The 17,855-nt window shown below is 38.6% G+C and overlaps 1 protein-coding gene across 3 annotated transcripts in view; it reads left to right on the top strand.

Moving 5' to 3' along the window:
• Window positions 1-1,651: 1,651 nt before the first annotated feature.
• grb10a (growth factor receptor-bound protein 10a) overlaps window positions 1,652-17,855 on the top strand; it is a 52,252-nt gene continuing 36,048 nt past the window's right edge. The window contains exons 1-4 of one of the 3 annotated variants that reach the window (XM_079590804.1): window positions 1,855-1,907; window positions 7,091-7,141; window positions 10,744-10,857; window positions 14,500-14,593. In XM_079590804.1, coding sequence (XP_079446930.1) covers window positions 10,807-10,857; window positions 14,500-14,593 — 145 coding nt within the window. In that variant the 5' untranslated portion in view covers window positions 1,855-1,907; window positions 7,091-7,141; window positions 10,744-10,806. Of the gene's footprint in view, window positions 1,908-7,090; window positions 7,142-10,743; window positions 10,858-14,499; window positions 14,594-17,855 lie in introns of all 3 variants that reach the window. The other 2 variants (XM_079590803.1, XM_079590805.1) reach the window with 2 other exon arrangements.

Genomic DNA, 17,855 nt, shown 5'->3' with positions numbered 1-17,855 from the left:
AAGAAGGGTGTCCTAAATAAATGTAAACAAACAGAAAATGTGGAAACATATTTCATTCCTTTGTTTAGAGTCAGTTATTTGCATGAGAATCTGACTATTCTGGTCGTGTTGTGTGTTTTTTATTTGTTAGATGAACCAGACTAGATTGGTTATGCTGTAAATTTAGTAGTGGTAGAGAGCAGTGGTAGTAGTGGTTTACTGTGTAAAAATGCCACAGTCTTTCAAAGTATTTAAGTATGCTGAAGAATGCATGTGCAAAAAATACAAATAAAAATGTTAATGGAACTGAACATCACTGAAACATTTATGAGTAACATTTATGAGCCTTGTATGAGTCACAACAATGACTATAACTATAGTTATACAGTTTTAAAAATCGTTTTAATTCTTTAGGGAAGTCCACACCACAACTATAGCCAAATGATAGCACACAGAGGAACAACATACACTGCGTAATATACACGTTCCTACTATATAATACACGAAAAACAGTACACAAAAAGAGCACTATGTCTGAATACATATGCTGAATTCGGAACCGCATACTAGCATATAGGCAACTCTTACTATTTCTGCCATAGAAAGATATGGTAAAAGTAGTAAGAGTAGTACGCTAGTATGTGCTTCTGAATTCAGCAGCTGTATTTGAAAAACAGTAGACGAAAAGTCCCTGGATGACCTACTACTTCCGCCGAGATTCAGAAGTGCGCATTCGATGGACACTACACTCTAAAAAAAGTTGGGTTTGTCCATATTTGACCCAAAATTGGGTTAAAACAACCCAGCTTTTTTAGAGTGTATACGGGAGGGGATTTATGAATGGAAGTGAAGCGATGGAACTGACACTGTATTCATACTACCCATATTCATACTATAGAGCGTACTTTTTTAACGGTAAATTCAAATAGTACCAGACAGAATGCGATTTGGGATGCAGCGATAATCCATGTTGCATATGAACATTGACAGCCAATCAGAATGCGACTTTAAAGAGCTCAAGCATTTAAAGCAGCAGATGGGATGCAGTGCACAGTTAGAATTAATATATAATGTTATCTTTTAGTTATCTTTATCGTATAGCCTATCTTGTTGTGAACCTTATAAAGTCAGCATGAAATGGAAGTTGCAATATTTTCTTCCCTATTCCGACGTATAGTGTGAATTCAGGTTAATTGGGACACCCCAGTCATCTCAATGTCAAAAAGTTTCCCAATTAACCTATTCGAAAACGGCTTCTCTTCAAAAAACTAATTTAGGGTGGGATTTGATTGTGATTGGATCCTTGTCATTTGCTTTTGTGATCTCATGTGAGTGACAGGTTGCCCCGCCCCTGTGCTGGTAAACAGAAAAGAGATGTCATTGCAAGAGGGAAGGAAAGCTATTTTAATTCAAAATTATGAGGGTACATTAATTTTACAAAAATAATAATAATGTGCACTCATAAATAATTTTTAATGAACACTGCAATAATGTTCCATAAAATATAAGAATTGTAAGATATGCTGCACGTTTTACATTGTACTGGAAGGTTGACATTTTTCTGATATAGGCTCCTTTTCTTATTTAGAAGATGTGCTATTCCTCATGATGTGCTGCTCATCCTAAAGGTCTATCCCTGAATTTTAGAACAATGGGTTAAAGTAGGCGGGTTGTAACATAGGAGGTGTGTCTTGTGCTAAGAGGGGGCGGGGCTGGAAGAGTTCGTCACCCTCGTGTGTTTGAAGCAGTCAGCTGAGCACAACTTGTGCGGACGCGGCTCTAACCTCGTACAACATGCGGGATCACAAGGAAAACGTTTAACCCTGTGCAGTTTGTCATTCCAACGTGTACAGAAAACAATCCAGTTAAACACCCTCCCTTTAATTCAACTTCTCCGTTCTTTTCCCGTGAAGATTACCAGTTTGGAGGTGAGTATACCAGACTGTTTGGATGGATAGGGGGGGCTGTGTTCAGAACATATGGTTTCGTGCTCATGCTATATCTAGAGAGATCATATGGGGATATAATTTAGGAACATGAGTTTATAAAGTGTTTTGTATGCAATTTACATTAAAACATACCCGTCAACAAACGAGTAGCTTACATTTGCAATAGGGTCGACTTGAAGTAAACTTGGACAGATAGGTTTTATGAGTGAAACGGTCTCGAATAGAGTCGGGTCTGCTGCCAATAAACCGGTAAACTTTGCGCAGGCGTGTTTACAAACAACTTCAAGAGTCGATGTATTTTTAGATCGTATTTATAGATTCACTTCTAGGTCTTACTGTGAAGTTATCTTTTTTTAGGGTTGGGATTTTGAGAACCGGATATATTTTAAAACAAATTACTTGAACCGAATGATGGTCATGATGTGATTTTCATGTTTGGTTAACGGTTATCAGGCGTGCATTCTTCCGCCGATGCGGATACCGTCTGACCGTTTTAACGCGCAATTTATCACCGCTAATGCAAAACATCGCGAAACACCAGAGTCCGTGCGAATGGCTCCCTTTGTAGTGAGATAAAAACATAGAGAGCAACCAATGTAGTCCAGCTCGCCAAATGAATGACTCATGTGAGCCGGTTCTTTTAGTCAATCAGAAACATTCAAGCACGACTGGGGGCCACTGTCCTGCAGAGTTTAGCTCCAACACTGATGACAACTCACCTGTAACTTTCAATCCTGAAGACATTGACACCTTGTTCAGGTGTGTTTGATTATAATTTGAGGAGCTAAACTCTGCATGAGAGTGTTCATCCAGAACCGAATTACCCATCTCTCATATTCACGAACCAATGACTCTCATGAGCCAGTTTTTTTTTTCTTTCTTTCTTTTTTTCTTCTTCTTTTTTAGCGAATCAGCATCATAGGGTAGTCAGATTCCAGAGCGAATGGCTCCTTATGAGCCGGTTTTTGTACCTTTTCAAAAGTATGAATCGTTTGGAGTGGTTATTGAATTAATCTGAATAGGCTAATACTCACTGAACAGTTGTTACTGTCGTCGGTCTCGTAAAGAAGCGAGAAAAGTTATTGTGTTATCGCGGGGATGTGCGAGAGTGTTAATTAGCCTACTCCTAGTTGTTATGACCACTTGTAGTTAAAGGTATTTCTTTTTATTGTAAGCTAATCAGTGCTAGTTTATAATGAATGAATGAATATAATGTTCCCACGTTTGTTTAGTATTTTTATGCATAGGGATAATTATTGGATTGCATTTATGCCATCTTTAAATAGTCTATGTAGCCTACATGTAACACATTTTTTAAATGATTGCATCCCTTTTATTTTGTGTTCGATTTATGTTGAAATCTGACATGTTTTTATGGAAAGTCCAATGATTACCATTCTAAATTTTGATGCAGAAATTGCACATTTGGTCATTTTTTTTCACCTAAAAAAAAAGAAAAAAAAGAAAGTTGAACTTGTGTTTCTGACTTTTAGATTTGGTTTTAAGATAACAGTTCTAATAATCTCATATGAGAGGAGTCTCAGGCTTATGGAAGCTTGTTTTCCGCCACAGAATAAATTTTTTTAAAAGATAATTGCGACTTTTTATCTCACAATTGCGAGTTTACATTTTGCTATTCTGACTTTTTTCCCCCCGCATAATTGAAAGGTATAAACTCGAATTCAGAATTGAATAGAATAAAGTCAGAATTGTGAGATTTAAACTCTCAATTCTGACTCTTTTTTTTCTTCTTCTTCCAGTTGCGAGTTTATATCTTGCACACTTATTTTTTCCAAATTGTGAGATAAAACTCCATATATATAAGAGTCCATAGAGTTATAAATGGGAGATTTCTCTCGCAATTACCTTTTTTATTCTTTCGCAGAAACAAGCTTCCATACATGCTTGACATTGTTCTGTAGTCCCGTTAAGAAGTCGGTATATAAAAGTCTTTGCTACAGTGTGCTATTAGACTATCAACTAAAAAATTATCGTACATTATGGGATTGTGCAAATGTTTGATTTGCATGCGTCACAAATGCAAATGAGCTGTTTTTCATTTCAACAATTGCTTAAAGATATTGTCCAGAAAAGTTATGTAATATAATCGTGTGCGAGAACTCTCTCTTTCTCTCTCACACGCGCTAACACAAAGGAGGTGTATCTTTTTTTCTTTTGTCAAGGAAAGAAGGGAAGTTGTTCGGTGGTTCTCTAACAATAGACTGGCCGAGTGCAGGGGTTGGATTTTAAAAGGCATGTTCAGGCACACATATATGAGTTTGTCATTCTCTCTCTCTTTATCTCCTTATCTTTTACACACACACACACACACACACACACACACACACACACACACACACACACACACACACACACACACACACACACACACACACACACACACACACACACACACCTCAACTAGAAATGTGTGGCTTTTATTTGGCAGAGATTCTGCAGAATGAAATGAACCAAGACGACAACTCCAAATTGCCGCCTCCAGGGGTAGAGAGTTCAATTTAATGTCATTTTAGTTCACAAATGCATATACCTAGAGCTCACTAAGGTAGGTAAGAATAAGGAGAATCTTGATAACATCAAGCAAGTCAACATATTCTTCTTCAGATGGTACAGATTGTACTTTACTTCACTGATCTCCATATTTTTGGGCACTAGTTTTGTCTTTAAGCCAAGGTGACATGTTAGTGTAGTATATAGTCATACAATTAGTTATATAATTAGATGATTGAGATATACAGTATCTTAATGTGAAGGTTATTTACACTGACAGTGGTTTGCGGCATCAAAACGACAAGACGTTTACATCTTTATTAAAAGTTTTTGTGGATGAAAGGATAGCAGTTTCCTCCTTTTTCTTCTTTTTATCTCTCTGTATCCTCTAGTCTCTCTTGTCTCCCACCATCCTACTTTATTTGGCTTAGTTCCCTCGATCTTTAGCACCAAATGTAAGTGTTCAATTTCACCCTAAAAATAAACAAATCAGAATGTACTCTGCAGTCCTGTGAAACAGCAGTTAGCTTGCTAAGAAAAAAGAAACGATAGATAGAGAGAGAAAGAATGTGTAAGAGTAGTTTATGCACTATTATTAGCATTGGCCACATAGAGTCTTGAGGGGGAAAGAGAGAATAAGCAAAAGTGCAAAGGTTTTTAAAGGGAGAGTAGTGTTACATGTGCTCTTAATTTAACCGTTGGTGACTGATCCAGACCCATTGTGTTTGTTTTGGTCAGAGTTGCTGAAGTCTATACAAAAGTGGTTTCGGTCAATCCAAAGCCAGTTTATTTAGAGCAAGGGTGCACTAAAACTACACATGGACTGTCATCCAACCCATCAAACTCCACTGGCTCGCATGGACAGTTAGTGGGAACTCGTGTCGGTTTGCGTTGCGCTTCAGTCTGTCTCCAGTCTGATTTTTCATTTTCTCGCTAGCTCTTTTGTTTGTGTGTGGTCACACGGGTGGTCCATGTTAGAAAGATTCTGACCTGATTTTTGGAGTCTTGGAACACACACATACCCAGCTGCCTCCGATGGACCGCCGCTCCGTCACAGGGCAGTAGCTCTTTTGATCCCCCCACCGTACCACTGCTGGCTTCCAAAGCCTAAAGATCTTCCACGCAAGCCAATACGACACAATGCACTGCTCTAACTTTTCCCATTCACCGCCAAAGCTTAACCTTTTTTGTTTAACTTCAATTTTTGTAATCAATTCATGTTGACCTTTAACCCGAATCACCTTATTAGGCTGGATTACTATTATAAATGTAGAAAACAACTAAATATCCACTTTACAACAATATATATTTAGAATTTCTGATCAGTAACAGATTTTAAAAAATGCCATATATCGGCCAATATCCAACATAGCTTGATGTGTTAGAAAATGGGTCTTGTCTTCAGGCAACATTCCTTCAAGGTTTTGGGTGGAGTGAGATACACTTCGAAGACTTGGAAGGTTCAATACATTTCTGCCTGTCAGACTAAACTTTAAGAAGTTGTATTGGTATTTTTACTTGGATATGGTTTAAGGACTTCCGAGAGTGGCCGTAGTCTCTCAGAAATTATCGAATTGATTTTTTTTTAACGAAACACTAAAGCGGATATTAACTTATTTAGTCAAGAAATGAAAATAAACTAGCTGTAAATACATTCTTATAATTGGACTTGATATTTCAGCCTAACAAATTTTACATGGTTCTACTCTATAGCATCATTTTTGGTCACAGTGCAGTGCGTCTACACTGCTTATATGTATATCCACGTTTTGTACATGAAATAGCTGCTGATATGGTCAAAATGCATCACCAGAGAAGTGCTAGATAAATACTTTTTTCAGTCAACATATTTGGCTCTCCAAAACTATTTCAGCCAAGACCGAAAATAGTTTTATTGCTGTTTTTGGCCAAATATTTTCAGTTGCAACCAGTAGGCTAGTTTTATTATACAATATTGGCTAAGAATGTACGATAGATACCCTTATGGCTGGGCGATATGACAATATATAATGTGGTGATAAAAATAAGTGTCTATCGTTAGAGATTTTACTATTGTTGTTATTTAAATATATCCTTGTATCACAGTACTACTTAGTTATTAACACTTTAGAGTGATGAAACGCATGAATAGCTAAATAAATAGCAGGGCGTTAATAATGTTAAAAGAGTTAAGTGCAATAAGCCATGTAAAACCAACTCGGTGCTGTGCTCGTATTAACTGACACACACACCCAGTGTTATTGGCCATTTATCAGTTACTGGCTAATATAGAGTCCAACTGGTCTATTACTCATTGGACTTTACATAACGGACAGATACACTACTGTGTCCAGAGCTAAAAGACTAGCATGTTTCTTTCTGAGGCATTATCATCCACGTGGATATTGAAGTCCCCGAATTCTACACATATGTACCATTTTTCACGCCATCCTATTGATTAGCTGCAACCCCGTACAACTACGATGTAAAGAGGAGATGGACGAGGCATCCTGGCATTTCCCAGCATACGTTAAAGCACTTGTTTGCATTTAGAATAGCCAAAGTTGCTGTAGACATAAAGCTCAAGGTATCTTTATCTTGTCTTTTTTTGGATCCATTTGACCTTGACATTGCGAAGGGCAATATTCATAATGCCTGTCCTTTCTCTACAGGATTTCCCAACCAATAATGGTGGTGGGTGACTCTTGATGGAAGAAAAGAAAGTAGGTTTCAGACTGACTGGTTTTCTTGTTCTCCTAATTGAGCAGTTTAGAAAGAATGGTGCAACTCTTCTCTATTATAAAGGAAAGAGGGGCACTTGAACTGTGTTTATGTGCATACTCTAGGGAGGCAGAGGACGGGATACTCTAGGCCTTGAAATTCCTAAGAAAACATGAGAGGCAATGGTGGGATGCATTCACCCGGCCTCTTAATTTGCCTCTCTGATAAGACCGTGGCACATCAAGCATTTCACCCATCTCTAAACAATGAAATTCCCCCGTAACAGCTTTGTGTATATTTCTCATTATCGAGTCTGGTTGTGCTCTGCTCTATACACAGCGGTTCTTGTTGGTTCTTGTGCAGAGCTCTACCCAAAACACTGGTGGACCATATCGGTATGTGGCAGCTTTATATAGTGTCTGATATCTTGACAATAACAGGTTGGGTTACGTAACTGAAACAATAGAGCCTCTGTCAATCAGCGCTCAGAACTATGGGAGGTGAAGATAAATGAACTGGAGCCACTTAAACTTGGAAAGTCTTTTTTTTTTTTGCAATGAATTTCAACATCAAGTTTAGGCCTCTGTCTCTCTTCATTCTTCCAATCACCAGATGATGCAGAGAATGAACCTTTGTGAACTTAAAAAAGCACAGAGGCAGTTATGGAAAGTCGATTTGTCATGCATCTGGATTTCACACAAGCTTTAAAACCTCAACCAGGGTGATTTCACAAGTTTCATCAGTATTTGCTGTTAAAAATTACTTCATTGTTGTTGTGATTTTCAGATTATGAAATCAGGTTTAGTGTCCAGAAGTTTTAGACAAAACCATGTTCTTTGAACACATGCAAGGCTTCTTTTCAAGTAGCAATGGTTGACAGTGTGCATTGGAAAACCTTTGTGTCTTTTAATTCATGCCCTAATGAGGGGGGGCACAGCCAAACGCATTTAAATCATCTTTGAATTGTATCTACCACCTGCGTAATCTGCCTATTAAGCCCATAGCTTCCTTAAGATTAGCCAACTAGTCGTTTCAGGGAAACCACCTCCATCTAGTCATTTTTTTTTATGTACTTGATTTTCATGTACCTGATTGAACTTTGCTGGCCTAATAGAGACAACCTAAGAGTGTGGTCTCAATCATCAGCCAGCGTCTCTGTGTGAATGTGTGTCGCTTTTCTTCTCTGTCAGTATAATGAGCTTGGCCATTGATGCGTAGCGGGCTTGAACGGCCTTTCAATGCTGTTAATTTGAGGTTTCGGTGCCGTGATCATGCCGTTCAGCTGCTCCAGAGTTGAGCCTTGAGTCCAGCTTTCAGCATCACACGTTTGGGCTTACACTGCTCCTCAGTTTGGACTTTCATTCAATGCTCAAGTACCCTGTCAAAAAGTGCTTCCAAGCATGTTGGATCAATATACTCCGGGATTGAAATCAAAACACCATTTCACCGTTTCTCTTTCTCCATATCTTTCTTTCATTCTTTCCCAATCCATTCTCTTCCTGCTTCACTTTTTAAGCTCTACTACAGAACGGTCCCCAACTCTCAGCTCTCTCCAGACAAGATTGAAATGGTGAAGTGCTATTTTAAGTAGTAGATTCTGTCATGTAGCATGCCGTGTCAAACAAGCTGGCTGTCAAAGTGCTACAGCTGACACAGTATTACAGTCACAAACTGCCCATATCCTTATCAGCAGCAGCAGATTCAGTTTTACCACTTGGCCTGATTAGTAGGTCTATAGTAATAAAAAGTGGTCAACCGTTATAATGATCCGTTCGTGCGAATTGAGGTGTTAGTGAGGCCAGCAGGGGTTGCTCACTCTGTGGTCTGTGTGGGTCCTAACTCCCCAGTGTAGTGATGGGAACACTGTACTGTCAAAAAGCACCGTCCTTCGGATGAGACATTAAACCGACATCCTGACATAAAAAAATCCCAGGATGTCCTTTGAAAAAGAGTAAGGGTTTAAGTAACCCTGGTGTCTGGATCCAAATCGGAACTGACACACTCTTGTTATCTCGGGATGGGCAATTTTGAAAATAATTAGCGTAGCTGCTGTTCATAACATTAAGCAAAGATAATCGTGTGGATTTGATCTGATATAACTGGAGTACAAGCTTATGAGATGCATTAAATGCTTGACTAAAGAGATGCTTCTTTAATTTAAACTGGGAGAGTGAGTCTGAGCCCGGAACATTATTAGGAAGGCTATTCCAGACTTTAGTGGATTCTTTAGTGGACTTTGATATGCTAGGTACTGCCAGAAGCCCAGAGTTTTGTGACCTTAAAGAGCATGATGGATTGTAGGGTTATAGAAGGTCAAATACTTCGTAATAAATATGGAACATAATAGGTAACCAGTGTAGAGATGATAAAATTAGTGTTATATGGTCGTATTTTCTTGACCTGGTAAGAACTCTAAGAGCTGCATTTTGGACTAATTGTAGCATGCTTATTGAGGATGTAGGACAACCAGCTAGTAATGCATTACAGTAATCCAGTCTAGTGGTCATAAATGCATGAACTAGCTTTTTTGCATCAGAGACCGATTTTCCCCTTTCAATATGTAAAGTGCTCCAGATAAAACATTTTTAGCACTTTTTTTTATATAAAAAAAATGATTTATTTGCAATTTAGTGAAATATTAATTAAAATAAATATAAACTTAATATCATCAGTTGTAATGCATATTGCCCACCCTTCTCTCTAAGATATCGGTATTGGCCATTAAAAAAAACTATATTGGTCGACCACTATTATAAGGTGCCTTGCGGGAGCATAGGAACGAGTTGAAAAGCAAACTTTGTGTAGTTTTATTGCTTCCATTGGAGCACAAAAATATCTTTGGTTCATGCTGAACACCATGATCATCTGGTTTTACAGAAACTTGTGGAGTTCATTGCTGCTTGAGATTTGCTGTCATTAACATTAAAGAAGACATACCAATACTAAGATTTAATGAGGTTATATCATTTTACCAATGTATATTTATTGAAAGGGGAATATTTGCCTTTATGCAATTTTGGGTAAGTCTTTACAGTCTAAGACTATAAAGCTTATTTTATTGGAATGTCCAGCTTTAAATTATGTTAGGCAACATTCTTATTCAGAAAGTACACTAACGGACATTTTTTTAATTAGGTTTCTCCTGGGAAAATATTATAATAAAAAATATTAGATTTATCTCTTTTAAAAATATTAGATTTGAATCTTTTGAATGTCTTCATTAAAAAGATCTGTTCAGCTTAATTCACTGAATTCTTCACTAGTGACTCTTTCTGCAGGTTGCATTGTTACACTAGCAGGAATCCTTTGTGTGTTATGATTGACATCAAATCATTCACTCAACTGAGCTGTTCATTAATGGCTCCCTGATTCAGTTTCCAGTAAATGAAATTTTGGTTTACAACTTAAACTTGAATGTTCTTAACTTGTGCTAAAAAAAACCCACTGATTTGTGAATGAACACAACACCATTTTTTAACATAAATATTGCAAAGTGGTTGCAATATTTATGCAATATATCACTGTTTTTATTTTTAGCGCTGATCCCAACTGAGATTCAAGATATTTTCGATATGAACCAATTCTCTCTCTGTCTTTCTCTCAGGCTGTTGCGCAGGGATTTTGGAGGTGCATGTGACGGCTCACATCAATTGCGGCGATTCTGATCATGGCCTTAGCTGGATGCCCAGACTACTTCCTCCACCATCCAAACTACCAGGTATACTCTAGTGTAGTTGTAGTGCTCTGGAGTCTACAGAGCTTTCAAGTTCAGCCAGGGCACTGTGTCGGTGTTTCTTGACCGTGCCGTAATATCTCTTCAAGCAGAATATGCATGTAAAACCCGAATGCTCACACGCACATGCACAAATCCTCCTGAACCAGCATAAAGGGACTCATCTATTCAGCGCAGCGGTTCCCAAGGGTTCTGTGGCATGTCCGCATGCCTTTCGTCGCCATGGCGTTGCCATGGTGCCACACAGCTGACATGCAAAGTGGCGGGTGTTGCTATTTATACCAGGGCTGCACAGTCAGGCCTCGCTCTATATTTGACACTCCTTATCTTCGCACTCTTTCTAATATAATTTCTTTCGTTTGACCTTATAAACTACTCATCCCTTCCACAAACTATTCCTTTCTCAGACCCTCCCCCCTTTTCCCTGCCCCCGCCCCCACCCGGGTCTCCTATAAAGTGGCTGGTGCTTGTGAATCTGAGCATCAGTGTATACAGTGAAGGCAGGGGTGCAGCCCTCTCTGCAGGGGGTTTCTCAGAGCCACAGGCACCTGGCCCGAATCTTCCCAAGCAGGGGGACAACACAGCCCAAATATTCACTTTAAGCAAACACAACCTAGGCACCCTGGCTTGCACTGTGCTCCTGGAGGACCAAATTACTAAAAAAAAATTAAAAATCGTATATCTTTTTATTAAAGATTTATGAATGTGTATGGTAATTAATACATTTAAAGATTATTGTTTTTATTGACAATTTAACTATAATTTGTTTGATTTAATCCTCCTGAGTGATTTGGTCCTCAACAATTTCGACTGAAATTAGAGATTTTTTTGTAGTGATTTTATATTTATTTATTAGTGATTTACCAGTATTATTTCAAACTGCGCATGCTTATTATCCGCATTTTTTAAAATTCAAAGTTAATCTTTAAAAACACAGTCTGTCATCTGTTGTTCCTCTTCTTTAGTTAAGGTTAGGGCAGTTATGTGGAGAGTTGCACGTCTTAAGTTGCTTGTAGTTAATGAGGATGAAGATTAGGGTCAGAGGTCATAGGTCAAATGGAGACTTGGAATTGTGTTTCAGGTTTATAGCAGGGTGTCTGCTCACCAAGAGCCAAATGGGAAAGTTGAGTAGTTGTTTATGTTTGTCAATGCGTTTGTATATCACAGCAGCGCCTAGAATGGCCAAGTTGTAGCTTTCGAGGTCAGAGGTCATCTCCTAAATGCTTCGGCTTTCTAACCACTCTTTGTTAATAGCCTAGGCTCTGCAAGGGTCACATGACATGCCTTTCTAGGAAATTCACTGCCTTTGTTGCCCTGTGGAATCAGCTGGGGGGTTAAGGTTTACATAACGGACACAAGGCCTGGAGCCTGTCCAAGTACAACACACACATACACACACACCCTCTCGCATTCCTCTGTCATCCCCTGCTACAGATCCTGGTGTGTTCCACTTTTGTGCTTCCTTGAAGAGTAAAAAGTATGTAAAAAGCCTTTAAAGTTTGAATTTGAAGTAATATGGCCAAGATTAAACCCCACTTAAATGAGAGGATATAAACGGAACACTTTCTGTTGGTGTCGGCGAGCAGCATTTATTGACTTTTTTTGGTCTTTTAACACTGTGCAAGATTAACAGTACGCTGGCTAAAGCATTAGAGAAGCTTTCTTTCTCAGAGCTGTAAATTTCCCTTCCTGTTTTTATAGATGTTTTTCTCCTTTCTGAGAGCCGGCTGGCTTGGTGCAGCGTGAAGAGAGAGCAGAAGAGAGAAATAGAAAGAAGGCAGGGAGAGAAGAGAGCATGGGGACCTCTGGCAGAGGCTAGTTCCTGGAAACTCGGCTTCCATGTTCTTAGGTTTCCTAGAAAACTGGAAATTGAAAATGTGGCTTTATTTTTATTTTCTTGGACTACTGCTTCTAGCTTTGTGCATTATGCTTTGAATTATATGGTGTGAGATTGTGTGTGGTTTGAGAGCACTAGAGCCATTGCTGTGCGCATAGTTTTCCTTTTTTGTTCTTAGTTTTATGATGATTGGGACACACACACACACACACACACACACACACACACACACACACACACACACACACACACACACACACACACACAAAACTAATAATGTGTCTGTAATTACTACTACCAAAGACATATGTATTTTTTTTTATAAGATATACTGTATTTGTCCAGTCGCATCAGTTTGTTTAAGGTTATGCACATAAACATTAATCCTTAAAGACCTATACAGCCGCCGGCGGCTAAAAATAACTTATGTTCTTAAATGTTTTATAACTTTTGAACCGCTAATTCAATCTGTATGCCTTAAAAAGTCCCGTAAAGAGGAGATTCTCGGCTTTTATGTGATATCGCGTGATATCGTGATATCGGGTAATCGCGTTTGGACATTCAGAGGCTCCGTAGTGAATGTGATTGCATCATCAGGTTTTGATCAGCATTGATTCGTCATAGAAACCCATGCGCTTTGTTTCTCTGAGCCAATTCAGGAATGATTGTTGATGCTTAGCCCCATCCTCATACCCAGATTGGTTTCAGTGTTCTATTACAATGTTTTTTTATTTATTTTACTTCCTGAACTTTTTTTGGACACATCTACATTTGTCAGTAAATAAAAATAAACCCCCCCCAGCTTTTCACTGAAAATCGCCTATAATAATGTTGTAATAAATGGCTATAACTTGCTTAGGGATTGTTATATGTAGTCAACATTTCATCTGGATATCTAGAATATCCAAGTAAAACTTTCTGAAGGAAAAAATCCAAACTTCAGGAGGATTTGTTTCAGTGGAGTAAAAAAATCACTAAAAACGTGCTACTGTTTTTCTTAAATCTGGTAAATTCATCCATTCCAAGACAAAATGAATGTAAAATTGGGAATTTAAATGAGCTAGATGGAACCTTCAAGTTCTCCTGTTTAAAATGAGATATGGCACTTGATGCTGACTGCCATATACACAGATTTAATAAATAACAGTATTCAGGTATGAAATACTATAGCGTATACATTTATATATAGATTAATTCTATTAAAGCTAAATAAGTTATTCAGTCAAGAGCAGATTTCAGCAGTTTTTATTTATTTATTGTTTTGTACTTTAGTTAACATCAATGACACAAGACAGCAGCAGGTACAGCATATTAAAGGTTTAGTTCACCCAAAAATGGAAATTATCCCATAATTTACTCACTTTCAAGCCATCCTATGTGTATGAATTTCTTCTTTCAGCCGAACACAATCGGAGTTGTATTAAATAATATCCAGGCTCTTCTCAGCATTGTAATGGCATTGAATAGTGCCCGAGTTTTTGAAGCTCCAAAAAGCGCATCCATCCATCATAAAAGTAATCTATATGACTCCAGTGGGCTAATAAAGGGCTTCTGAAGAGAAGCGAATGGGTTTTTGTAAGAAAATATATATAATCACTGGCTTCCGGCAATGGCTGTGCACACGTTCACGAGATAGTCGAGTTCCGGCAGAAGGGTGACCTCTGACCCCAAAGTATGTAGGATGTAAGCTTAGGTGAGAATAGATGCCTCTTGTGAAAACCACGTAACTCTCTCATGTACACGCATATGGCCGTTGAACTGTCTGACCTCCACCCTTTCTTTTTCTTCAGGACAATGTTGACCGGACCCCGTCTCACAGACCGTCCAATCTCATTGGTTCAAGCTTCCAGCAGTCCTCCAATCTGAACTCTCCTAATCACCCAGGTGGGTTATTAAAGGGTCTTTTGGCAACATTTAGTTGCATTACACTAGCAGCATTGTCCTCAATGGCATTGTGCAGGTCACAGGGTTCTGTAAGGTCACCGAGGTTACTGGCGACCCCTCCTGTAGCTGCAGCGATTCTGTGCACTTAAGGTTGTATATCCTCCACAAGCTGTGCAAGCCAGGGCCTTTCCCGAATCTCTAACCGTTTTATAGCTGTGAGCAAGGCTGTTGGCCACAGATCTAGTTGTGTACATGAGTGTGTGTGTACACGTTGTGTGTGTGTCCTGCTCTGCTCTCCAGATGCTGTCTTGCTTTAACGTGTCACTACCCTGAAGCATATAGATTTTTCAGAAAGCCACAGCAGGCTTTTGTGTGTAGACTTGTATACATTGTGGTCTGGGCACATTGGTAAGGGTTGTAAGAAATGCTGACATTGATGGATGCATATACATGTGCTTGGCTGTCTAAATGAGGACATGCCATAACCTTCTATTGTTTTGAATTTAAGGTTATTATAAATAACCCTATCCCTTAAAGCAGGTATTTTAGAACTTGGTCCACAGACCCCCAAAAGGCCTTTTGCCTTTTACTCAGTCCGAGCGCGATTGTCCTAATTCGCCATTCCAACTGAGAGCGTTCCCAAATTCAGATCAAATTCTATTCTGTTAGATAACTGATAATGGTGTTTTCTTTCCTCTACTCTTAATCCTCACACAAACTTTTCTGCATTTTTAGATGTTTAATAAGACATTATTTAGTCTGTTTATTAAGCCGTTTTCCTCGTGGGGGCCGTAGAGGTAGTAACACACACACACACACACACACACACACACACACACACACACACACACACACACACACACACACACACACACACACACACACACACACACACACACACACACACACACACACACACACACACACACACACACACACACACCTTTCTTGTTGTGTTTTTTCTTTTCTTTTCTGGTCATCTGTGGCCAGCCATTGGGTGTGTGTGTGTGTGTGCATGTGCGCGCATGCTTGCACTTACATGCCTGTTTGCACTCTATAAGTTGAGTCTAGAGTTATATGAGGTGACCTATATTCAGTACACACAAAGAGAGAGAGTGATGGAAAGAGTTGGGCACATGAGGTTGGACCATCTTCTGACACACAGTTCCACAGTGAGGAAAGAGAGCTGAAAGAAAAACAACAGGAAAGAGACAGTGTGTCTGTATTACGCTCTGAAGAGATCTCTGTATCCTCTTTATAAATTCACTGCTGCCTGGGAATCTTCCATATACATTTCTGATGAATATTTGACATTTGTTCTTTGACTAACTAACTGGCCATTTATTTGAACTGTGTAGTTGGTTGTTTGGCCAGGTCTGAAGTTCATCATCAAGGTATGGTGTCTCTCATACAATACCAACATATACCTGCCTGATATTGGAACGTTTGTCAGACTTAGCCACTGAATTAGACACACTCCTTCTTCCCTAGTGTGTGATTTGGAACAGGATTTTTTTTCAATGGTACTAGTTCTAAAACGCCTGGCATCATCATGGAAACGTGTCCACAAAACTCAGTGTCACCATTGTGCAATGTCATTTTTTTTTTTACCATGGTAGTAGCATATGAAATACTATAGCGTATACATTTATATATAGATTAATTCTATTAAAGCTAAATAAGTTATTCAGTCAAGAGCAGATTTCAGCAGTTTTTATTTATTTATTGTTTTGTACTTTAGTTAACATCAATGACACAAGACAGCAGCAGGTACAGCATATTAAAGGTTTAGTTCACCCAAAAATGGAAATTATCCCATAATTTACTCACTTTCAAGCCATCCTATGTGTATGAATTTCTTCTTTCAGCCGAACACAATCGGAGTTGTATTAAATAATATCCAGGCTCTTCTCAGCATTGTAATGGCATTGAATAGTGCCCGAGTTTTTGAAGCTCCAAAAAGCGCATCCATCCATCATAAAAGTAATCTATATGACTCCAGTGGGCTAATAAAGGGCTTCTGAAGAGAAGCGAATGGGTTTTTGTAAGAAAATATATATAATCACTGGCTTCCGGCAATGGCTGTGCACACGTTCACGAGATAGTCGAGTTCCGGCAGAAGGGTGACCTCTGACCCCAAAGTATGTAGGATGTAAGCTTAGGTGAGAATAGATGCCTCTTGTGAAAACCACGTAACTCTCTCATGTACACGCATATGGCCGTTGAACTGTCTGACCTCCACCCTTTCTTTTTCTTCAGGTGTCCACAAAACTCAGTGTCACCATTGTGCAATGTCATTTTTTTTTTACCATGGTAGTAGCATGTTCTGATACATGTAGCAAGATATTGCCTTGGTTTTTTTTACATAAACGTGGTTCGGTACCACCTTAGTACCATTTACAAAAAACATGGAATTATCATTGTAACATATAAAGAATTTATAGCATCACCATATACTACAGCACATAATTTTTTACATGTAGCATGGTAATGCCACTGCTTTTAAAGTAAACATAATAAAAACATGGATTTACTTTTAAACCGTGTTCTAAACACGGTGCCATGTTGGTTTCATGTTGGTGCCATCTTTAAAAACCATGGTAATAACAAAGTACTTAACACTACTTAGCGCTTTTAACAATGTAGATTGTTTCAAAGCAGCTTTAAAGTTATAATAGGAAATTAAAGTAACAGAGATTGTTTTGGCTTTACAGCAGCTCTAGAATAAAGTTAGTTTTGATTGATTCACTTCTGTGGCAAAGATCATTAGTTATTAACTTAGGGGCAGCTTACACGACACCGTTCTGACAGAAAACCCTTAATGCGCTCCGGCCTGCTCATTTGCACAACAACAGTGCCTGGTGGCTCGAGAATGTAAACCTTGAAACGGGTTCCAAGATTCAAGCGTTGAAATGTTTTTTAAAATGTTATCTCTGTGAAAAATCAAAAACGCAAATCTGTGAAAACGGTGACTGTGTGCACATGCGTATTACGTGTTTAGCCTATTGGTATGCGCGTTTGAATCTATATGTGCACAGGCGTGTAGTCTTTTTTTACAAATTGACCTCACCAAATTACTTACCTGGCCTTAAATTCATAATAATAAATAAATAATAATTCATAATGAATACATCATTTTTTGTCCATGTGAACTGAAATCATTTTGACTGGCCGGAATTTTAAGATCGCAATTGACATGAAAGACTATAATGCGTTAAGAGCTCACTCAAGTACTGGGGAGCTAAACCATGTACTTTAAAGA

The sequence above is a fragment of the Phoxinus phoxinus genome, assembly GCF_949152265.1.
Source record: "Phoxinus phoxinus genome assembly, chromosome: 19".
Classification (NCBI taxonomy): domain Eukaryota; kingdom Metazoa; phylum Chordata; class Actinopteri; order Cypriniformes; family Leuciscidae; genus Phoxinus; species Phoxinus phoxinus.
This window is presented reverse-complemented; position numbering and strand designations above follow the sequence as displayed.